This window comes from Phycomyces blakesleeanus (assembly GCF_001638985.1).
Source record: "Phycomyces blakesleeanus NRRL 1555(-) unplaced genomic scaffold PHYBLscaffold_2, whole genome shotgun sequence".
Taxonomy (NCBI): Eukaryota; Fungi; Mucoromycota; class Mucoromycetes; order Mucorales; family Phycomycetaceae; genus Phycomyces; species Phycomyces blakesleeanus.
This window is the reverse complement of record NW_017265135.1, coordinates 936,896-960,595: the sequence shown is the minus strand read 5'-3', so window position 1 is coordinate 960,595 and position 23,700 is coordinate 936,896. Positions and strand designations below refer to the sequence as shown.

At 34.7% G+C, this 23,700-nt stretch overlaps 10 protein-coding genes and 2 non-coding genes across 12 annotated transcripts; 7 read left to right on the top strand and 5 right to left on the bottom strand.

The window, feature by feature from the left end:
- Positions 1-2,535: 2,535 nt before the first annotated feature.
- Positions 2,536-3,133, top strand: PHYBLDRAFT_58420 (hypothetical protein; the record flags this gene model as incomplete). Its single annotated transcript, XM_018440318.1, has 4 exons — positions 2,536-2,644; positions 2,725-2,819; positions 2,852-2,932; positions 3,086-3,133. The coding sequence occupies 4 exons, from the start codon at positions 2,536-2,538 to the stop codon at positions 3,131-3,133; spliced, it is 333 nt and encodes a 110-aa protein (XP_018297410.1).
- A 1,138-nt stretch (positions 3,134-4,271) lies between these two features.
- Positions 4,272-7,415, top strand: PHYBLDRAFT_162443 (hypothetical protein; the record flags this gene model as incomplete). The annotated part of the gene is made up of 5 exons (XM_018434626.1): positions 4,272-4,422; positions 4,495-4,611; positions 4,674-4,844; positions 4,918-5,241; positions 5,995-7,415. The coding sequence occupies 5 exons, from the start codon at positions 4,272-4,274 to the stop codon at positions 7,413-7,415; spliced, it is 2,184 nt and encodes a 727-aa protein (XP_018297409.1).
- Positions 7,416-7,506: 91 nt separating this feature from the next.
- PHYBLDRAFT_139398 (hypothetical protein) lies at positions 7,507-8,785 on the bottom strand (the record flags this gene model as incomplete). Its single annotated transcript, XM_018430212.1, has 4 exons — positions 7,507-7,677; positions 7,761-7,928; positions 8,043-8,348; positions 8,414-8,785. The coding sequence occupies 4 exons, from the start codon at positions 8,783-8,785 to the stop codon at positions 7,507-7,509; spliced, it is 1,017 nt and encodes a 338-aa protein (XP_018297408.1).
- A 2,293-nt stretch (positions 8,786-11,078) lies between these two features.
- On the top strand, positions 11,079-11,150 carry PHYBLDRAFT_t47. The gene has a single exon. It is a non-coding gene; the product is annotated as a tRNA-Asp (tRNA).
- A 5-nt stretch (positions 11,151-11,155) lies between these two features.
- Positions 11,156-12,221, bottom strand: PHYBLDRAFT_162441 (hypothetical protein; the record flags this gene model as incomplete). Its single annotated transcript, XM_018434625.1, has 4 exons — positions 11,156-11,318; positions 11,486-11,599; positions 11,680-11,693; positions 12,138-12,221. 4 exons carry the CDS (start codon positions 12,219-12,221, stop codon positions 11,156-11,158), a joined length of 375 nt encoding a protein of 124 aa, XP_018297407.1.
- Positions 12,222-12,542: 321 nt separating this feature from the next.
- Positions 12,543-14,631, bottom strand: PHYBLDRAFT_162440 (hypothetical protein; the record flags this gene model as incomplete). Its single annotated transcript, XM_018434624.1, has 7 exons — positions 12,543-12,679; positions 13,215-13,315; positions 13,863-13,913; positions 13,985-14,036; positions 14,253-14,301; positions 14,369-14,430; positions 14,508-14,631. The coding sequence occupies 7 exons, from the start codon at positions 14,629-14,631 to the stop codon at positions 12,543-12,545; spliced, it is 576 nt and encodes a 191-aa protein (XP_018297406.1).
- A 272-nt stretch (positions 14,632-14,903) lies between these two features.
- PHYBLDRAFT_58416 (hypothetical protein) lies at positions 14,904-16,142 on the top strand (the record flags this gene model as incomplete). The annotated part of the gene is made up of 5 exons (XM_018440317.1): positions 14,904-15,347; positions 15,403-15,564; positions 15,589-15,708; positions 15,773-15,958; positions 16,056-16,142. The coding sequence occupies 5 exons, from the start codon at positions 14,904-14,906 to the stop codon at positions 16,140-16,142; spliced, it is 999 nt and encodes a 332-aa protein (XP_018297405.1).
- A 1,554-nt stretch (positions 16,143-17,696) lies between these two features.
- PHYBLDRAFT_102204 (hypothetical protein) lies at positions 17,697-18,230 on the bottom strand (the record flags this gene model as incomplete). Its single annotated transcript, XM_018427685.1, has 1 exon — positions 17,697-18,230. A coding segment is annotated over one exon (534 nt), but the record flags the coding sequence as incomplete, so codon positions are not given.
- Positions 18,231-20,001: 1,771 nt separating this feature from the next.
- On the top strand, positions 20,002-20,419 carry PHYBLDRAFT_58414 (hypothetical protein; the record flags this gene model as incomplete). Its single annotated transcript, XM_018440316.1, has 2 exons — positions 20,002-20,058; positions 20,120-20,419. The coding sequence occupies 2 exons, from the start codon at positions 20,002-20,004 to the stop codon at positions 20,417-20,419; spliced, it is 357 nt and encodes a 118-aa protein (XP_018297403.1).
- Positions 20,420-21,112: 693 nt separating this feature from the next.
- Positions 21,113-22,079, top strand: PHYBLDRAFT_139394 (hypothetical protein; the record flags this gene model as incomplete). The annotated part of the gene is made up of 2 exons (XM_018430211.1): positions 21,113-21,585; positions 21,680-22,079. The coding sequence occupies 2 exons, from the start codon at positions 21,113-21,115 to the stop codon at positions 22,077-22,079; spliced, it is 873 nt and encodes a 290-aa protein (XP_018297402.1).
- A 75-nt stretch (positions 22,080-22,154) lies between these two features.
- Positions 22,155-23,574, top strand: PHYBLDRAFT_139393 (hypothetical protein; the record flags this gene model as incomplete). The annotated part of the gene is made up of 2 exons (XM_018430210.1): positions 22,155-22,522; positions 23,472-23,574. The coding sequence occupies 2 exons, from the start codon at positions 22,155-22,157 to the stop codon at positions 23,572-23,574; spliced, it is 471 nt and encodes a 156-aa protein (XP_018297401.1).
- PHYBLDRAFT_t29 lies at positions 23,331-23,412 on the bottom strand. The gene has a single exon. It is a non-coding gene; the product is annotated as a tRNA-Ser (tRNA).
- Positions 23,575-23,700: the final 126 nt, after the last annotated feature.

Below are 23,700 nucleotides of genomic sequence, written 5' to 3'. Positions count from 1 at the left end.
CTGTATTAAAACTATAACTTTAAAATATAACTTTAGCATAATGAGTAAGAATTTTAAGGCTTAACTTAACAAGAAAAAAACAAAGCAATTATTAACCCTTGCACATGTCTTGTATGTGATAAAATGACTGGAAGTCTTTTTGTATAAGCTTTAGGAGCAAATCCAGATAGGATGCCTATCTCTCAAAATGAGAAGGACTTGATATGTACCAAACATATATGCTCTCTCAAATGAAGTGATGTTGGCCTTACCAGATGTCACAAAATCTGGACATCTCTTCGAAAAGTCAGTCATACATAGAAAAACCATATGAAACAACAACCTTCTGATAAGTTTATGTTTGGTAAGTTCAATGAATTATGTATTATATATGAAGATATGAAATAATCTGAATGATATTTAGCTAATGATATTTAGAGAAGACTTTTATTATTATAACAACCAATAAAAACATTTTTAAATATCAATCTTCTATGAAATAAAATCTTTTTGCCTAATTAAAGCTCTAAATGAAACAGAATATATATAAATGGGGGTTAATTGAAATAATGCTTTTGTTGAAATAACCAATAATATCAATTTCTATACTGTAATAAAGTCTCAATTATTCAATTAAAAATAATAATATGATCAAAGTATTTCCTGAGTGCCCATATAAAAAGAAATATCTCTTATTGCTAACAATAGAAAACTCTTTTTATGCTATTTCTACCAATATAATAAGAGAAAATAATATATAAACTAAAATATTGGTTTTTGAATAGAATCTAACATCCGTTGGTCAATGGAGATCTAATTATATTTCCAAAAATAGGGGTAGTCTTTTTGCTGGTTTTACCAAAACTGCCACCCAAAAGACCACCTAAAATACCACCTAAAAGACCACCTAAAATACTACCTAAAAGACCACCAAAAAGACCACTTTTTTTTCCATGATATATATTACATTTTATAAGAATAACTAATAAAGTAAAATGAAACATATGATTGTTCATTGACAATTGGATATTCAAGACTTTATATATAGTGTTACTCCAAGAAGTCATATTGAACCATGCACTTTCTGCAGCATTTGTAATTTGATATACATAGTAATTTCAAAAGGTTAACTCACACTACTTTGACAACTGACTGTTCTTTTTGTCATCTTACTTTCATTACTTTAACAAGACACTCTAATAAACTTTTACAGTTATATTCTACTTGATTTAGCTACTATTACTTGAAGAAGACATCTTACTGCGTCTTGACATATGGATTTTACTCTATTATTCAATATTACTTGAAGAAGATATTCTCTTGAGTTTATTCTAATTATCTTATTAATTCAGCACGTTATTGATTTACATATGATTCAAATCTATTTTAAATTATGACAAGATGTCTTTATTTCTTTATTTGAGTTAAAAAATAAAAAACAGAAATGCTATAAAAGCCTATCAATTCAAATCAAAGAAAAACATATTTATTACAAACAACTACCCTATCTTTCTCTCATATCTTTGAAAACTGCAACTCATTTATCTTTTTTCTTTATATATGCAATTTAAAAAGAAAAAGAAAAAAATGTTTCCAACTCAAAACGTCTGTGCTGTATGTAAGCTGTCTACTCATAAATGGATCAACAGTAAGCTCTATCCTATGAACAAAAAAAACTGGACTCTCTTGATCCCTCAAAAGAGAACCAGCAATAATATCTCTGCTCAAGAAGAATATCACGCAGAGAGAATTAGAAGTAACATTAAAACAGATTACTTTTATTCATCAGATCGCCTTGCATAGTGACAAGTGTTGAGTTGATGTGATACAACATTGTCAGAAAAATAATAAATAAAAATAGAGTTGTCAATGAATTCAGAAGGCAAATATATAGAGAGATAGAGATGAATTACTGTGATAATGCTCAGATCTATCCAACAGTAAGTAAATGTAGTAAAATGTGTATAGAAAGAATGAATATAACAAGAAGTATGCTTATAACTATCACAAATAGTTGTTTTAAGTCAGTGACAATGAAATAAATATATAAACAGAAAGTAAAATAACGGATTTGATCAATAAAATAAAGATAGATAAGGATTCTGTTTTATTATTGCTTCATTTGAAGACTTTTATATGTGAAAAATCTATACTAATTTGTTATAAAGCTATATTAAAGCAGTATCAATGATGAAATATATTGCACAAAGATATGCCTTGTGCAAGGGGATCGAAGGAAATTCTGCAAAGAGTGTCATACTTCTTTGCAGAATATTCGTGGTCTGAGCAGAACCAAAAGAATACACACTGTGTCAATAGTTTCTAACTTATTTGCTTTCATCTGCATTTATATGTTTATTTAGCTGGTGCTTTGAGACCAAGGGTTGAAGCTGTTCAGAATCCTGTGGTAATTACTGTGACTTAAATTAATGCTCTCTCCCATGTTGCCCAATATCCTGCAGAGAGTAGTTGAGGAAAATCAATAAAGTATAATTGATTAATATTCAGCAAAAATCCTAATAATTGTTTTTACTCTATATATTTCTGCATTTAGCTATGACATCGAAACCAAGAGTTGAAGCTGTTCAGAGTTGTGTGGTGCTCACTATAGCAGAAATCATTGCTCTCTCCTGTGCTGCCCAATATCATGCAGAGAGTAGTCGAGGTAAATAAATATAGTGTAATTGATTAATATTCAGCAAAAATTCTAATCATTTTTTCTACTATATTTATTTTTCTATTTAGCTGCTGCTTCAAGACTAAGAGTTGAAGCTGCCCAGGATTGTGTTGTGCTCACACAAGCATTGTCAATTGACCTCTCCTTCACAAAACAATATATTGTACTATAAAAATTATATGATTTTCCCTTGAGAAACTTCGGTTGAATCAAAGGGAAAAGAGAAGTTCGTGGAATAACTTTTTCAAAGTTGTGCAGAGCACAAGGCCAAATAGGGTAACTCTTCCAAGCATTTAAACTTTTTTAACAAATTTATAAATGGGTTGCTTATTACTTAATTTACTCATTGTATTTTATATTTACTAAACTTCCAAATACAACATTCAATAAATTCAACTAGAAAATTTTTTTCTTTTGATGATAAAATAGCCTTATATTAAATTTCTCATTAAGGCTTCTATAGCTAGCTTTGCTTAGATAATTTTTATTAAATAGATAAGTTGATAAACGTGAATAAAAATGAGTAAAATGATCTTGTCTATATTGTTGCTGATTTATATTCAAAACTTTATATTGTTTCATATATTTCTACTATTTTCATAACGTTAGCTTAGAATAAAAAATAGAAAGATATTAGAGGTTGAAAAAGTTCTCTCACTTTTTCAGAAAATCTGAAAATTTCAAAAACTTTTTCAAAATTATTTTTGTATTGTTATATTATTTTCTTATTTAAATCACTGAGTTTGATTTTAAAAGGAAATTTTCTTTGAAAAAGTGACTCCACAAACTTCTCTAATTTTGATAATATTTCAACTCCACAGGGTTTTTTATTTTTGGGGGCGACAATTTAATTAGGCCAATTCAATTGGATATAGCATATGCTATGCCTTCCAACATTTATTTTGATCAGTGTCTTGCCATGTCGCCAACCAATAAAAAAAAACTTTTACTTTGATATTAATATTAGACCGATTATATTTTAAAGACTATAAAAAGAAGTTTAATTATATGCTTTTATTACTTTGACTTTTGTAATTTTTGTAAATGCTATTGTGGTTATAGAATTGTAAATATATAAAGACATAGATAAATGGGGTTTTATTTTGCAGATATTCTGTATATATATAAAATTTTTAAAAGAAAATATAAAACTGAAACATTTTGTTCGAATATATTGGTTTTACATTTATAGAAAGAGATATAATATGACATGGTTGACAAAAATGGGAACCAATCAGTATAACATTAAGGAGATATGTTAAAAGGGATTACCAATTGGATACCTGATTTAAGGACTTCTATCTACGATGTAGACTCTGATATTAAAATAGGAAAGTCTATAAAAATAAACTATATCGCTGCAAAAAAATGCCCAATTCCCATACGTGATAGGATATAAAATTCGGTGGACAGAAAACCCAAATTTGTAGTGCAGGATTTTTTTTGTAGAATAAGCATTGCAATTTTTTTAAAACGATTCTATTGGTCATAGAGCACCGAGTAGCATAAAAAAATACAATAATAAACTTAAATTGAATGAAATAAACTGTACCTGAATATATATTTATCTTCTTTACTGTTTAAAAAATAATATTATTTTAATAATTATTAAGCAATGGCACCAACCCGTAAATCAAACAAAACAAAAGAATGCAAATGTTCTGTTTGCAAGACAAGATGTGGAGGATCAGATACAGTGTCTGTACAGACATTTAATTTTCATAAAAGAAGAGACGATGCTGGAATGAACATCTTTCGTAATAGAGGTAGGGAATTTTCTTTTATGTTTTAATTATATTTATATTTATATTTTCGATTTAATAACATATGTAATGTAGTGATTATTAAGAGATCAGTCGAAACTACTGTAAGCTATGTTCCTGAAGTTATCAACAATGATGAACAGAACTCGGTGGCCATAGACAATAATTATGATATGGATTATGACTTTGATGGTAAAAATATATATTTTTATTTTTATTTTTATTTGCTCTAACTTCTTTTATGGTTCCGGTAGAAATGGACACCAGTATAGAAGTAGACATGGAGACACAAGAGCCTATTCGAGTCTTACCTCTCTCAGAATCCGATGCTGTCTTTGGTTATGAGAATGAAGAGTTTAACTCTGATCTTGATTCTGGCGGTTGCAAAGACAATTCCAGTGAGAATGACATGCTTGATAGTGAAGGTTTGCACACTTTCATAATGGATATTGGGTTCTGCTGTATAAAATAATAGAAATTAATTTTTTTTTAAAAAAGACAACTTTCCTGAATTCAACTCAGAATTGAGTTTCATCTATCGTTTTATTGTACAGGTCCTTGCACTCTTTGTATCCTTGTATGTCGTCAATGAAGGTGCCATTCGTCTTATTGCCATCATGAACAAAATACTGAAGCTTTTCAGAGATCCATTCCATCTCCCAGTTAGCATCCCTGGTCTCAAAAGCATGGCAGGATTCAATACCTTTACAGATGGTATAAAGAAATATGTTTCTTGTAGCGAATGTCACAGCATATATGAGAACAATGAATCAACACCCCACTTCTGTATCTTTGATAAATTTGGGAATAACTCAATGTGCGGTAATAGTTTGTTCAAGTCGGGAAATCAGTCGTCCATTCCAAAAAGAACATATGTGTATCACTCTGTTCAGAATTCGATCAAAGCTCTCTTTTCTCGGCCTGATTTTGAAACCCAAATCGACTCGTGGAACCGTAGCCCGAAGGCTGAGAATACTATGTTCGATGTGTACGATGGCTTGATGTGGAAGGATTTGAAAGACACCAATGGAATTCCCTTTGTTCATGGCAACCGCTCACTGATGTTGACCTTAAACATTGACTGGTTCCAGCCATTTGACGGTGTGACATATTCGTGTGGTGCAATTTACCTGGCTGTAAACAATCTTCCTCGAAGTGTAAGATTCAAGAAAGAAAATGTCATTCTCGTTGGGTTAATGCCAGGTCCGAAAGAAGCAAAAACATCCGAGATAAATTCGTACCTCAGACCTCTGGTTGACGAATTAGAAAAGTTGTACAAGGGAGTCAGAGTCCAGACATATCAATGCCCAAATGGTACCACCATCCACGCTGCTCTGTTTATGGTTGCCTGCGACATCCCTGCTGCCCGAAAAGTGTGTGGATTCACGTCCCATACCAGTACAAACGCATGCCACAAATGTAATCGCCAATTCTCCCGATTAGCTGGAACGAGCTCTGTCGATTATTCTGGATTTGATTTCTCAAAGTGGCTCCTTCGCACTAAGAATGATAATTGTAAGGATGCTGAGGTCTGGAGGAATGCAACCACTGAAGCTGAGAGACATCGTCTTGAAGTTGAAAATGGTGTTCGCTGGTCCGAACTGCATCGTCTCCAGTACTTTGACATTGTCCGCTGCACGATCATTGATCCAATGCACAATCTCTTCTTAGGCACAGCCAAGAGGATGATAGAGAAATGGGTTGCAGATGGTCTAATTGACAATAAAAAACTCGTTGCCATGCAGAAAATCGTTGAAAACATGACATTGCCGCCTGATTACACCATGCTAAGATCAAAGATTTCAAAGGGATTTCCCTTTATGAAGGCAGACGAGTGGAAATCGTGGTGTCTGGTATACTCTCCAGTGGCTCTACAAGGTGTATTACCAAAGCAAAAGTTTGAGAATTGGATGTTTTTTGTGAATGCCTGCCGTTTCCTTACCAAGCCAAATGTTTCCGAAGATGATGTACAGTCAGCACACATAGCACTTGAGAAGTTCGGTAAAGGTTGTGAAAGGCTGTATAGCAAGGATCTGTTATCTCCAAACATGCATCTCCATCTTCATCTTCGCGACACAATCAAGGACTTTGGGCCTGTTTATGGGTACTGGCTCTTTAGTTTCGAGCGATACAACAGCGTCCTAAAGAATATCAATACCAACAGAAGGAGCGGCTTTGAAATGACATACATGAAAACATTCATTGAAGATACCCGTAAAGGCGATTTTGTTCACAATTTCTTGAAGACATCTGGTCCATTCAATTTCTCCGGCATCTTCGATAAATTGGTAACTGGTTATAGACCTGCTGATTCTACAACTAGCACCGCCTTGTACAATTGGTTCTCTCTACCAGACTTTCTTGATGCTGCTGAAAATCCGAACTTGTCAATTCGTGGTAACGAGCCTTTGCCGCCATCAGCGCTGCCCTTGCAAAAAAAAGCATATGAGATGATGCCAAGACAGGAGTATGATTGTTTGGTAGGATATTACCAAGCTGTTTACAACAATCCCACTATCTCCAGTTGCAAAGACGTGATTCAAGATACAGCTTTCGTCAATGACTGGATCGAAATGCTCAAATCCGTCAACCTCCTTGGCCAGACATTCAAGGGAAGTAGAGGTACGAATGGAAGAGGATCATATATACAAGCAATGTTCATAGAAGGTCGAAACGGAGCAAAGTATGCGTATGTCGGAGAGATTCAATACCTATTTGTTCATTCATTTAGTCCACTTGTTTCTACTCCACATCACAGAACACCCCAAAGTAGCCAACATACATTTGCTTATGTAAAATGGTACAAGGCTTCCAGGGAGACAAGTAGAAAAATTGCAGGCGTAGAAATATGGGATGTTGCGTTTTCTTTGCCTGACTTTCAAAGCATCTTGCCAGTGCACCGAATTCTCCTTCCTGTTGCAATTGTTGACCATACAACATTACGAAATATCAGCAAAAAACTTATTGTTCCTTTGCCTAGAAAACTTTACTTTTAAAATATATAATTATCCCTTCTTTTCTTTCTAATAATATTATTCAATTTTTTTAATATGACAGTGAAAAAAAAAGAGAGCAAATTGTTTGTTTTTATTGGTTTTGAATTGTCCAGACAGGAAGGATCGCGGTCAGGTGACCGGGGACAGGAGTGACCGCAATGGTTTTTAGGTATCTGAGCATTCTTTGCTTTGATTGTGGTGTTGCAATCTTCTTGTCATTCTCTGCTGCCAAGAAATCAATGAACTGAATAAGCCTATTCAGCTATGTATAATTAGTTAGTTTATTTCTGTACAGTCATCTTTTTATAGAAATATATTATAGTGTACACCTTTAAAAAAAATTACCTCAGCACTTCTCCAACTAGGACGAGCAACCTGCAAAACCTGCACACAGATTATAGGAGTGACGTCCTCATCTTCCGATTCACCATCAGACATCACACTCTTCTCGAGGAGATGCAAGTATGCCATCTCATCAGGGTTACCTGGCTTGTATCCCATCTTAGTGTCTTGCTAGCCAATTGTTAATGTAGGTATCAACATGACGCAAGTGAATCTAGATATATTTTAAAATGATTAGAACAGAATGCAAAATATTTAATTTCTTTTTTTTGTTTGTAATTTTACCTCAATGCGACGGCTGTTGATATGATTATTGCGCCTTTTGGAAGACGCTTGCTCGGGGGTTGCGTTGACAGCACGAAAACATGTCTTGTAATTGTTTTTTATTTTCTGCACTATCATATCCTCCCAGAACCCAGCTGTGCGAGGCTGGGCAACGATATACTGTCGGAGGTAATTAATCACCTCAACATTGTCAGGATGATCGATCCTCTCATCCGTGTTCCATCGCCTGCGGCTTTTGTTTTCAGCAACAAGCTCAGAATCATTCGAACGGAAGTTTCTCGCCCACATTCTCCTATTGATGAGATTCTATATGATTATTATTATTATTATTTAGGTAGTGTGTTAAATCATGAAGTCAGAAAAAATCATACCAGAACAATTGCATGCATTTCGCCTTTGGTGTGTCTATTTGTAGACACATTGGCGGCAGTTACTCCCTGAGTTACAGAAGATGCAACAAGAGCTTGCTGGGCAATGGCTTGGTTGTGAGCATCGACCAGAAAACGAATTCCAGTGTTGGCTTCGACAGTACGATCGTACATCATGTTGATGGCTGCCATAACCTGCGTTAGGGACTCGACAGTCATTCCAGGAGCCTCTGCCCCACTTGGACCAGCTGCAAGTGGCGATACTCTTGGAGCAATCTCACGTTGCTCAATCCGGCCGGCAGCAACACAGCTAAGTGTTCCTTGGGCATTCTGTTTGCCTTTGCGTCCTGATTTTCTAGTGGCATTGGAAGGCATGCTACAGATATTTACATATTTTTTAAAAAATAAATAAATATAAATAAATAAAGCATATATAGAAGAATATTATGAAATATTATTTTAATTATACAAACATACATGGTAAAGCACAGTAATAGTATGTGAGGTTTCTAATAAAATGTGAGGGAAGATATAATAATCTGGCAAATAGAAGTAGTATTTATATGTCCCAATACTTCTTGGGTGTACAGCAACAAAAGAAAAAATTATAGGGACACACATTTTAAATTATAATAGACCCTAATAAATTCTGAGAACAGAATGAGCTTATTCACTACTCTTACAATTTGTTTTTTTATTTTTCTTTTTTTTTATTTTCTTTTTTTTTGTTCTCTCTCTTTCTCTTATACTGTTTACTTTTGCTTCTTTTTCTACACTATGGTAAATACTTAATATTTTCTTTTTACTTTATTTTACATGATTATTAACACTAAAAAACTTCTATTGTCTTTATTATGTAGGGCTTCCTGCACGAGTTAACATAACACACTGGCTTACAAAGGTGAATAAGAAAGCAAACAACTTTTATTGCGCGATGCTAATCATCAGCTTATTAATCTTTAGATGCAAAACGATGATCATGACAACCATCAAAAGCTAATGATGGAAATAAACATGGTAAGCTTTAATAGAATATCTTCTAATCACTTATATTAACGTTATACTTTCTTCATTATCATTTTGAATTTATTAGATTTTCTCTATCTCTCTTTTGCACGCACGCATTAAAAGGATGCCAAAGAATCACTTTTTCTGGTAAGCAAGACTTTATAATTATTATTCTCTCATACTAATCATATTTTTTTCCCTTTCTATTAGGAATACTTGGAGTACACCAACAATTATATAAATGCTATCCGTAGCAATATGATCCTCTATTTCCAAAGAATAAATCTGGTCTGTACACACATGTTTTGAAAATGACAAAATCGATTTTGGTCATCCCAAGATTCTGCCCCTTCCCTTAATATTCAAAGAGGTATTGCAGTATTCCCATTTATTTATCCCGAAAGGTAAGAGATATTATTAATGATCAAGGTAGAATCGCAGTACCCAAAATCAAGAACCCAAAACCGAGAATGCAAAACAAAGACCCAATGTCAAATGTCTGGATCAAATGCCCAGACCAAATGCCAACTATCCAAGGCCGATTATTAGAGAACCTATTTTGAGATTTTTTTAATAAAATAAAATAAAAACCCATTTGTAAACTATTTCCCGTGAACTATTTTTAAATAAAAGTACAAGAAGTATATTTTTTGATCAATCAAATAATGAAATTCAAATTGTAAATGGAGTACCCGTCCAATAAGATTGATACTTGCCAGAAGATAGTTGAGCTATCATCAGAAGATTGTTGAAATATACACCTTCTTGAATGAGTCCGAAACAAAAATAAATAGGCAATACACAAAATAAATGTAACGTTTTACTAGAAAAAAAAAACTTGGAATTCAATTAAGGTTTCGGATATAATGAGATATAACAGAACTCTATGACCGCGCACAGACCCATTCTATCCATAGAATCTAGGTGTTTAATATTTAGTAGCTAGTTTTCCTATCATTCTGAGAATTGTTGTATAATATTCGGAATGTATTTCAAAAATCACACAGAATTTTACATCCTATCACGTATGGGAATCGGCCATTTTTTTGCAGTGTTAATTGAGAGACTACAACTACAACTATTTAATATTATGAAACATTACCTGAGTATCTGGGTCGGAATACTAAAATATTACCAATAGCATAAATGCTCTTCTTTACCAAAACTCTTGGACTGATCTGACTGGAGAAGTATCATATCAATTGGTCTTTCTGGATCTTTCCAGAAGAACAATACTCTTGGAAGATGACTCATCGTGATAAAGATTACTTAAGCACACACTGAATTATAAATTAGAAAAACATATAAATATTAGTGGATAGTTCCGTGTAGAAAAACAATCGAATTTTATTATTCTTTACTTTTCTTTTGAAATAAACAACCTACACAAGTTCTCACAAATTCTTTTGTGTATATTATATTTTGCTTTATTTTCTTCCCACAACATCAACCTTTTCAAAAAACATAGATTTTCTTGTTTTATTTTGAATTTTTGGTGATTTTTTAATTATTATAGGCCAAAAACAAAGTCACAAATGCAAAAAACCGCCCCTATTTGTCATAGTGATACTTCTTTATTATCAAGTATACTTCTTTGCCTGTTTTTATATTGTATGGCTATGGATTTGTTTGTTTAGCGCAATCTAATAAGTAAACATGTTCTTCGATAGTATAGTGGTGAGTATCCCCGCCTGTCACGCGGGAGACCCGGGTTCAATTCCCGGTCGGAGAGTAGTTTTACTTAATTATGTTACTGTCGTGTCGTTCCCGATCTGAGTTGGTCTTCCTTTTGTCGGACATTATTTTGATGAATCCGTAAAATCTGAAGATAGTTAACCGCAGTACTTCTTTATGCACAGTAATATCTTCCTGAGCATTAACCGCAGTATAATGACTATTTCTTTAATTAAATATAAATAATAACTACTGCCAATAATGCGCAGTATTAGTTTAGAAAGATAAATAACTTTTATTGAATGAAATAATGCCCTCTTTTATATCTTTTCTAAACCTACTCAGCCATTATAAATGTCTGTTTCGGTTTCTATTCTACTTTTGTTAAGCTACATGCTTTCTAATTCTTTTGTCACTATAGGAAAAATGTGGGGATTCAGCTGGAGATTAAGCTGGAGATTCAGCTTGGAATTGAGCTGGTGATTCTTGCGAATCACAGTGGAATCTCTAGTTTCTTTTTATGTAATATATTTTAATTGCTGTTAGCTTATTGATGTTAGGTTTTATTCATATCCCGCTATATTTACCCATCTGCTATACCCTTATTTTAATTGATAGTAAAAGAATAGAAAAAGGTTTCTATTGGTATGAATGAAAGAAAAAAGTTTTTTAATTGGTAATAAAATATTATTTTGGTTTTTATAATTATTTTAATTGGATAAAATACATTCTATCATAGTATATGCTTAAATTGTATTGGTCATTTCAACAAAAACATTCTCTTAAATGGCTCTCATTTATATATATTCAGATTTGTTCACAGTTTTAATTGGGCAAAAAAGTTTTATATCATAGAGGATTTTTATTTAAAAATGTTTTTATTGGTTGTTATAAAAAGAACAATTCTTTATTCATTAATTGTATTGGCTAAATATCATTTGAATAATTTCATATTTTCATATTTAGTATAAAGTTTATTATACCTACCTGATATAAACTTACCAGAGAGGTGTTGCTTTCTATGACTTCTCTATAACTGACTAACCTTTGTGATTGATGCCCAGTTTTTATGACATCTGGTGAAATCAATTCCATAATTCTTGAGCGCGTGTGAATGACTGATACACATTCTGGTCCGTTCCTCTTGAAGGATAGATGTCCAGCTTGGATTGGGCCCGAGAATCTAAACAGACAAAAGAGCAGCAAGCTGATCACAAATATGCTTGGTGCAAGTGTTGATAGCCCCCTTGACTTCTGCGGTTGGACTTATTCCTAGGTCTTGCTTAATCATATGTAATACATGATTGGAATTTATATTACAGATGTTTGGTACTGGTCTTGGGATAGAGTCAGTAGATATCTATTGTAGCTGATATTAATTGACAAGGCTTTAATTATTATAGTATTTATTTACATTGATAGAAGCTACAATAGTATTATCCGGAAGTTTTCAATCTTTCAATTCATTGCAAAGACTTGTTATTTCGAGTTGTATTATATCTTGTTTTTTCTCCAATGCTTCTTGACCATTCTTTAGAGAAATAAGCGCGTCTTGAATGCCTTGCAACAACTGAATCACTGAATTATCTATATTATTCATAATAGTAAAAAAAATTAATGAGTTTGTTATAGAAAAAGAAAGAAAGAGGAAATTTTTTCCCTAAAACTATTATTAGTTTCAAATTATTAGCTCCAAATTCTTAGTTTCAAATTATTTGTCCAAATCTATTGGCTACTCTTGAAGAATTATTGATCTAGTAATTTTAGAATGATGGTATAGAGTTACCCTTTTAATATTACAAGCGTACATTCGAATTATCTATGCCATCATTACATTGATATAATAAAGTATAAACATATTCATTCAGAAAGCAATTACTTCTACAATCACTTATATAACAAAAGTTCTTTTTATTTTTCTTTACTTACTCCAAAATATGGTTCGAATTACAAAGATCTCCTCTCATGAATGCAGTTCCTGTCATTTGCCTTACAATAGCTCTTCAAATCACTGGAAAAGAGGTGCAGTTTTCTTATGTATAAAACTGTAATTAATTATGTGAAAAGACCAGGTTTTACGATGCGATCAGATAGTTTTTACAAGTGTATGAAGCTGGCTTACTCATAGGTGGTAAGACCAACTTTCGAACATAGGAAAAGGTCAGAACAGCAGGATAGTAGGATGTGTTTGCATTTTCTGTATATGGGTTTTTACCACATGCACTAAAACGGCAACTCAGAATTACGTTTTGTTGTAATATATCCCACCGCTTTCTAATTAAAAGAACGATAAATGAAAGATTGGTTATACGGATATGCCAGTTTTTACATTGTTTAATTTATGGATATGCCAGTTTTTACAGGGTTTTGTTGTATTTGAATTTATTTTATCCAATCTTAGAGACTTCTTCTTGTACTGTTTGCTTCCATACACTTCTCCAATCTTTAATTTATTTATAATAATTATTGGTTTATTTTGTTTTTATTAGAAAGAAAAGAATATTCTTAGATTTATAGTACAGTGGTTATATTTAATATTTAGGAACATTCTGGCTAGTGTTCTATCCTTCATACAATTTGAAATGGCTAATTTTCTGATAAAACAAGTATTCTCCAAACAATATCTCTCAGAGAAAAGCCCAGTTGTGTGTTGCTTGCTTGTAAACGGTTGTTCTATGAAATTAGAAAAGTGTTAGCTGTTTGAACAAGAAATCGTGGATATTAAGAATATATATATATATGTAATTATGCTTGCAATATAGTAGCTTACCAGAGACAAAAAGAAAAGGCGTCATGAATGCGAACCATAGTACTCAATATACTTTATTTGGCTATAAAAATGCTGAAAAAAAATTATTTTTTGTGAACTGTGTGGTAGAATATTTCATTTACCTACCCAAAGCAAAAGGATTTATTTGCAGACCAAGAGAGTACATAGGAGATGCTAATATTGTCTTCAGTAAATGATATACAATTAATATACAAAATAAATAATATTGTTATATGTACAAAAAAAAATTATCATGTCAATGACACTCGTATAAAATAAAAGTTCTTGATTCGCAATGTGCTCATGAGAGGAAGGTTCATCTATAATAGAAATTAGGTTAAGCCGTGTGCTTATTAAAAAGAGATAGATTGAAATAAAATAAAATATTACCATGTTCATAACTGTGTTTAATAGTAGAGAGTAATTTCAGCGATATGACCTATACAAAAGAAAGGAAAAAGTCAGAATAATTTTATAGGATGACGGCATAAAATATATTTACTAACTTTAGCTAATCTGGATGAACATTGTGAAGGGGATGCATCAGAAGGTAACAAAACGCAAGTGTCTGTAGTAATAGAAAACAATTATTATCATTTTAGTTATATATATATATATATAATATTAAAGAATAAGATATCTTACCAAGAAAATCTGTGAATATAATAAATGTTGGAAAGAGAGAAAAAAGAGAAAACTTGTAAATGAAAAAAAAAAAACAAAAAGAACAAAAGACCAAAGGGCCAAAAGGCCAAAAGACAGAAATCATATATTGGATTGAGTTGAAAAAAGCATGTTCAAAGCCGATTTGCACCCTGTTAATTCCAGAAAGTATTAATAGAGATACATGTATTAAAGAAATTCTGAGTATTTACAGCAACAAGTGTAATATAATAAATGGGTTCTTGCTTTTACTTTTACCATCTTTCCATTAACTACACTTTATTCTTTTGCTTAACACCTAACTTCTTTTGTATGTTAATAACACTCTATATATACAATGAATAGATATATAAAACAAATATAATTAACAATCAACTCATGTATAACATTTTATTAGATAGCTTTCAGACCATGGTTAACAATCGTCAGTCAATTGTCCCAGCTCCATCCCCGGAATATACTGAGCTTTTAAGAAGGCGCACCGCTATGGAGGAAAGTCTCAAGACCATGGATTCAAACATTGGCATTGTCATCAAGGGGAACAAAGATTCATTGGAAATACTTGATAGCGTTGCCGATGCCTCTGGAGAACTTCTTGCAGTTATTGCTCCTACTACTATACCTGCTTCTGCTTCTGTCTCTTTCGCAGCTTCTTCCATTGGTTCTACTCTGGATTGGTATACAACACCTTCTGAGGCTTTTTTTGGTATCTCTTCTGCTGCTCCTTCTGTTGCTCCTTCTGTTGCTCCTTCTGTTAGTCCAGTGGTTCTTACTGGTGCAAACGCTGGTGAACTTAGTAAACAGGATTGCACTAGAGTTTTAGTAAGTGTTGAGATGTACAGTAGTTCATCAACATAATATCTCACACTAAGTATAGGCTCTTATCCGAGGAGAGTTGAAGAAACACAACTTCAAATCAAATAAGCCAGAACTAGTTGCAGCTAACAACAGCAAGTGCAGTTGGGATGTTAAAGTTGATTACAGACTTCCACCCAACAGACAGCTGATGCATGACCTTCATGCATACCTGGCTCCAAAGGTTGTTGGGACTAGTGTTTGACAGGCCAATATTAGCAATTGTATCTACACAAACTTTTGTGGAACGAGACGCCAAGTCAAGGAATCCTATGAAGTGTGCAAAAAGACAAATTCTCAGTCAAGAAAAGCAGGTCGAGAGACCGATGTATGTTAGAAGTATATTTTGATTGCAAATTAAATGTATTCATATTAATACATTTATAATCTAGAATTTTGACTGTCGCAAGCTGACCTACCATAAATTCAAGGCTGAAATTGATGTGAAGGTGGGTAAGAGCTATGATGGACTCGTACAGAAAGAAGCAATGTCTGAGGGTGAATCTGAAGACAATATGTCTGGAGTCTCGAGCAACCGTGCGGTTCATACAGTGCGTCTAAGTTGGAGAAGCGATGAGGTAGTTTCTTTTGTTTACATTATTGTATATAGCTTTTTTTGTTTTTTTATGGATTTAAATGAAACAGAACTTTGATTAATCACTTATTTGTATTTAGTACAATCACTTTCTTATGGTTGTTGATGATTTTATGCGTAATTGGATAGACTTCAATTCGCCAGATGTTGAAGAAGTCCTTTGGTAGAGATGCTGTTTTAGCAGTCCTGCCTAGATTGACGTCCCTTCTCCCTCACTGGGCTTTTAGAGATGAGTTTCAATAAATTTTGTTTTCTTATCCTCTACATCCTCCACATCCTCCATCTGACAATAATAAATATATCAATAAATACAAACACTATGATTATTCTTTTCTGTGTGCCTTTAAAAAAGGGAGTTATATTTTATTATTTTTTAAATATATTGTTTTTTTTGGCAAAGGAATAACCAGCATCTTTTTTATTTTTCTGCGTGTTGTATGCTCAGCAGTTGCTACTTCTAACATAATTCTATGCACTGACAATACACATTGAAAATCTTCAGGAGAAAATGTTGGAAAGCAGATTTCAACATGTTTGTACTCTCACGATTTATCATTTTTGGGTGTGTACCATTTGATAAATGCAAAAGTATGTTGAGAATTGTGAAGAAGTTGCGTTGGGTGGTGATGGGTGCGGAGCAAGGGAGTAAGGGATAAAGAGGTGGGTGGAGGAGTGAAAGAATGAGTGAAAATATACTGTATTTGACCCGTGTATGTGATGATATACTCACCAGTACTTCCAATGAACTTTGCTTGTACAAGAGAGCCACGACTTCCAGATTCACCTTTACCCTTGTAGACCTGCCCAAGGATGTTGATGTATTTCAACAGGGTGATTGTATTGTTGACAAAGTATGGTGATTCCAACGCTTGTTGAAAGTGAACTAATTGTTCATTGTTGTACGCAACTTTGTAGTATTGTAAGAGATGAACATAGTGAATGTCACTCATTGTGGTAGCGGATTTTAATGATAGAGGGAATGCAGAAGGAGGAAGAGGTTCGTTGCCTTTTACAAGTACATTTGGATCTTCAGAAGCCTTGACAAATGACTGTATGCGGAAGGTACGTTGACAGATGGATGGAATGGTGGCGGGTGTAAAGGAAGAAGTGAGTTTGGTAAGGAGAGGAAATGCAGATGTCTGGCGGGTACTCTGAAGGAAACTGTTGACAAGATCGTCTTTGTGCACATCTTCAATAAATTTCTTCATAAATGTTTCTTCAAACCCGATCTTCCTGTTTGTCTTCAAATTTTTCAACAACCTGTTAAACCGCTCAAACCTGAATAGTTAATAACCGTACACTGGTCCAAAATCACAAATTGTATCTCGAAGATGGAAGTGTAGGTGCATATTACAGGTGAGGATTTCGGTGTTGTACAGCTTGTCACATCTGGTGCAAAAAGTTTGAAGGAACTGATGGGCAGTGTTGACTTCATCGAACGTGATCATTGGCTTGATCAACAGGCGGCATGCATCAACAAAGTTAATCCAGTTTTTGAATCTGCCTTTTGCAAGAACATCTTTCAACAGAACTGGCGAGTATACAAGCACCCATGACTTCTACTCGTCTGCCTTCATATACAAAAACTGCTTTCCTATTTTCGAGTTCAAAGAGGTGTATCCACCAGGCACAATCATCGTTTCTGCAGTCTTCTGCATTGCTGCAAAATTGCCATCTTGAATGTCTTCGTCTTTGATCCAACAATCCATCAATCTTTTAGGCATTCCCAGGAATAAATTATGCATGGGATCGATGATCGTTCCACGTACTAGATCAAGGTATCCAAGGCAATGCAACTGCAACCATCGAACACCATTTTCGACCTCCAGCCAATGCCTTTCTGAGGGGGTACTAGCACTTTCCCACTCCTCAGCATGCAACCTGTTCTCTACACCGTCACGAAGCACCCACCGAGAGAAGTCAAACCCACGAAAGTCAACATTGACACCGTTTTCCAAGCGAGGGAAATGTCTGTTGCACTTGTAACATGTGCATGTACTGTTGTGCAAGGTGAACCCACTTGTCTTTCCTGCTGCCGGGATGTCACAGGCCACCATCATCAATGCAGCACAGACGCGGACACCACTAGGACACTCAAAAGTTGGGATTGCCAGTCCCTCATACAATCTTATCAGATCATCTACCATAGGCTGGAGATAATGGTTTATCTCTTCAGATTTGGGTTCCTTCGGGCCAGGCATCAATTCTACAAGAAGTGTGTTCTCTGGCTTGTATCTTTCATTGCAAGGCAGATTGTTTACTACCAGGTATATGGCACCAGTCGAGTGTGTGACGTTATCAAAAGGTTGAAACCAGTCAATGTTGAGAGTCAACATTAATGAATGCAAATCCTTTGTGAATTGCATGCCATCTTTGTCTTTGAGCTCCTTCCACATGGCACTGTCATATATGTCACATATCGTATCCACCATCTTCAGCTTATGATTCCAATATCTAATTTTATCCTCAAATCCTGGACAAAGAAAAAACATTTGTAAAGTATTAACGACGGACTGGTACAAGTATGAATGCTTAGCCACCAAAGCACTCAATGCTGATGTTTTCGTCAATTGACAGTTGCAAGAAGAGTGTGCACCAAGCTTTACAAAATCGCAATGAGACGGGACAGATGCACTTTCTTCGTACACCTTGTGACAATCCTGACACACAACAAATTTCTTTATGCCTTTGGTCATGGCTGAGAAACCTGTCATGCGCTGAAGACCAGGAAGGCTCAAGGGCAGTTGGAAATCCTGCTCATAAATTGTCAAAAGCTTGTTGATGAACTCGATCAAGACAATGGCGCCCTTGTCAACCACATAGTGGGAAGCGAACATCACCACAAAAGTAGCAATGAACCTGTGCACTGGGTTCTGGGGCATATCGGGGGTGGCAAAAGGGTCTATTATAAAAAAAAAATTAACGCTTTTTTTTTAAAATTTTTAACACTAACTGACCTTCACTATTCAATTCATTGTTGTCGAGCTCAATAACATTGTCTTTGCTTTTGTCTTCACTGATTTCATTGTTGTTGCTTCCACTGTCATCATTGTCACCATTGCTGATTGCGTCATTAGTAATGAAAACGTCTTCAGTGTCAGACATTGAAGCTCCTTCCCAAATGGGTGAGTTTGTCTGAGTGTACAATTCTTTCAGGGCCCCGAGTTGATGGGTTAAGATAGCTACATTTAGAATATAACACTTGGTTAATATCTAACAGTATCTGAATTAAATAAATCTTACGTTCATCATCGACCTCCATCATATTTCTTTGGGTAGACATGTCTATTACAACACATTATTTCATGGATTACAATACAATTAAATAAATTCAAATATTGTACCCCTTTCACATCTTATGGCATTTAGTCTTGCCCTTTTGTTATGATGTTGAGCAGTTCTTCTGGCAACAAAACTATAGCCGAGATCGTTCTGACTACATCCAGCACAATGGCACTTTTTGTTGTAGAGTTCAGGAATTGTGGACATAATGTTTATTTATTTTTACTTTGAAGTGTTAAGAGAAAAAGGAAACAAATACAACGTTTACTAAATTTACTATGTCTTTATAATGAATTGTTATGTCTTTATAATGAATTGTTATGTCTTTATAATGAATTGTTATGTCTTTATAATAATAATAATAAATAATATTTTTGCCTGTTGTATCCAAGCCAATAGAAAACCGGAAAACAGTGTTTTCATCTTGAACACACAAAAAAAGCTGAAATGAAAAAATACCCCAGATTTTCTATTGTTATAATATAACTTTGTACATGGTAATTCCCGTATGTTTTTCTAGTGAATGCTATTAAATATCAAAATAGATGTCTTAAAAAGCTGGTAGATGCAGCTATCAATGGATCTTTCATCCAAGACGTTTCTCTCTCTGTTGAAATTCAGTCTATACCAGCACCAGCCCCAAGTTTGATTGTTGAGTAAACTTATTAAAAACTAAAATACAAAAAGATAGATAATATATTAATTATCTGGATACTTTGGTAAAAAAACAGTGGAGAGATTAATATGATCAGTGATGAAAATATAGATATTGTTGACAGAATAGAAAATGATGAGCCCATGGTAAGTTATAGATATATATAGTATAAAGTCATTATACTGATTACTATTTACCTTATTAAAGTATGATGCTGATATGGAACATGATAATACCATGAAGGAATCAACTGCCATGAAAGAAATCGAAGATGCAACTGCACCTTTGGTGTTTGACATCAGCCAACCTCTCCCCACTCCCAGTACCAATGATGTAAAGAACCTGGAATTTATTCAAATTGTCAAGGAGTTTGGCATTTCTTGTAATGCCTATGAAAAGATTGCCAGCCACTTCAACAAGATTCTTGCTAGCTCTACAAGCACATATAGAGCATGCATATCTTATCTCGGTAAAAAGCTTCTTAAGTGTTTCTCCAGAATAAAGTAGAAGAAATATGACATTTGCTGCAATGGCTGTATATTGTTTGATGCAAATAAAACCGAGTGCTTGCATTGCAATGAAGATTGCTACAAGAGTGCCCAAGACAATGGTATGTTGGTTCCTGCAAGAATCATGGTTCAACTTCCTCTGGGCAGACAACTTGCTCTCTGTTTGGCCAATGATAGCACCAGAACAGAGATGTGCTGCTGTTACCACCACGAGCCAAGTCAAGATGGCACAAAGTCTGATGTATTTGATGGTCAGGCCTACCAGTCTAAGAAGCATCTCTTCTCGGGAATTGATAACATTGCAATTTTGCTGTCTGTGGATGGGTTTGCTCCTCACAATGTTCCCGGATCAGTAACAATTGTCCATGCCACCATCTTGAACTTGAATCCAATGATCTGGTACAAAAGAAAAAGAATGGTACAGCTTGCCATGATTCCTGGGCCCAAGGCACACACTGACTTCTGGTCATTTATGAGACCAATTGTCAGAGATCTCTGTGTGTGGCAGTCCAAAGGAATGGTTGTCAAAACAGCCACAGAAACTATCAAGGCTAAGGTCTATGTGTTAATGGCAACGGGTGATATCCCAGCTCTGACAAAGCTAGCATGTCATGTTGGCCACATGAGCAAAGATGGCTGCAGAATCTGTCATGTTGTTGGTTAATCTCCTGGCCACAGTCAGTATTTCCATATGTCACCAGCCACTGCCATACATATACTGGGGAGCTCCCATGATTTCCGTGAGACAGATGAGTCCAGCCAAAGAGGACTTACATGGCAATCACCACTTGCAACATTGGATGCATTCTCTGGGCCATATTTCTTCGTCTTGGATGAAATGCACAGTATTTGCCATGGTGTAGCAAAACAGGTCTGGGGGCTCGTCACTGGCAAGTACAGAAAAAAGCATCTGCTTGTTCTCTCTGTTGAAGTTCAGAAAGAGATAGGTGCAGCAATGGCATTGACAAGGAAAACAATCCCAACATCATTCTATGGTGCTTGGAGAGATATATCAAAGAATGCAAGATACTTTAAGGCAGTAGACTGGGCAGACTTCTTTCTGTTCATTGTTCCGACTCTAGTAGCAGAGCAGATAAGAAATATACCTGCACAGAAGACATTGCTTGGCCTTGTACAAGTGTGCAATTTACTCATGAGCTGGGAGTTATCAGCAGAGGAACAAGCCTCAATAAAAAGATATATTAAATATCATTATTTGTTATTCTTTTTTAAAAATATATACTAACTTCTATCTTAGAGAACTTGTTGAATGGAATGTGTATCTTGAGACTCTGCTTGCCAAGAACAAGATCGATCTTAAGGTTTTCACCATTAACCAGCACCTCTTACAAAACTACCCAGATATGATCAAATCATTTGGCCTGCCAAGATCATACAGTACTAGATCAGTAGAAAGAGCAATCAGCAAGTACTCTAATGTCATTAAGAGTAACTCTGCCACTGGAACCAATACTGGCAATATCATGCTTGGCTTGACACAGACCAGACAGGTAGAGCGCACAAAGGCAAAGATAGCAGCAAGACTTCTTGCATACAAAGATTCCTCTGCTGGTTGGCCAATGACAGGTGAAGGTGAACGTGTTGGTGCTGGGTCTTATATTGAGTTCTGGGGGCCTTTGAGGAATAGAACGATTTGAGATAGTTTTGAAGGCATTTCATATCTTTCAAAACTTCTTGAAGACTTTTACAAATCAAAGGGGGAAGAGTGTAGCATGATTGAACCAGCTATACAAACTAGCTGCAAGGCATTTGACAATGGTTGTGTGATTGACTCTGCACTCAACCAAAATTGTGTAAGGGAGGCACATAACATTAGATTACAGATTCAGGTTGATGAGAACTGCAACATTGGGCAGAGCTACTCTCTAATCTATAAGGATTTCTTTGGGAAGGTCGTCGTTTTCTTTGAGCACAAGCTCAACAACAAGAGGTGGCTGCTTGCTCTTGTTCAGATATATGTCATCCATGAAACAAATGGAATTCCTGTTGTGACAAATGTACTCACAAAGCCAAAGATTGTTCATTTGGTTGATGTAAAAGAGCTGATTGGCTTGGTGATGTCTACAGCCACTAATGGACAGTATATTATCTGGCTGGAACTGAACCATGGGCCAAAATTGTTGCTTGGTTATCATATAGACATATAATTTGGTTTGTTTTGTGTAATACATTTTTTTTTCGAATTGTCTTAACTTTTTGCTGGGAGGATAAAATATGTTTAGATATTTTTCTCTCTTTTACCTCTGACTTTTAATAGTCATCAGTTGCAATCTATATCTACTAAAAATATAAAATCTGTAGTTAAAATGTACTTTTGTCTATCAGGAGATTTAATTTTTGATATTCAATTTGCCTTTTGTCAACCTTTTCAAAAAACAGAGACTTTCTTGTTTCATTTTGAATTTTTGATGATTTTTTAATTATTATAGACCGAAAAGAAAGTCACAAATTCGAAAATCCCAAGTTTTTTCCCATAGTGTGTAAGCAAAAGGAAATCACTTTGGTTGTTATTCTCAAAAGAGAATTCTGTATAATCATCATTCTGATTAGTTGACAAAAATTTGGGTATGGCAATTATTGTCAGACATTATTTTGATGAATTTATAAAATCTGAAAATAATTAACTGCAGTACTTCTTTATGGGCAGTAATATCTTCCTGAGCATTAACCACAGTATTAGTTTAGAAAACCATATAAGACAATTCAATGCATATCAATAAAAAATATCTTTTATCCTCTCTTTGATTTTACATATACTCCTTGATTCCCAGTGGGTTTGACCTTTTGACTTTTAGTAAAAGGAATACCAACCCAGATTGGGAACGACAGCATGACAAATCCTGTATCACCAAAATTAAGCACAACACATATAATTCGTGTGTAAAAAACGTCGCCTGCAGGATTCGAACCTGCGCGTCCAAAGGACAATGCCTTAGCAGGGCACCGCGTTAACCACTCCGCCAAAGCGACTTCTTGATCTGCTACAAATATTGTAAAATAATATTACATAAGCTTATTTTTGGTGAAAGGCACCAGACAGTGGGTCTCTTTGGTAGTTTGGTCCAGCAGTTAGCCATGACAGGTGGTACTGTACTTGTGGATATTGATATCAATGGTGAGTCGACCAGATGACATGTTTCGAGAGACAGGAGTAGTCCCCCAGGTTTCTTAGAAAATCTCGTTTCTAATACCCCTTATACTCAAATCCCTAATTATATCTCGCTCACTACCGCAGAGAAAATGGTAACATATTACCAC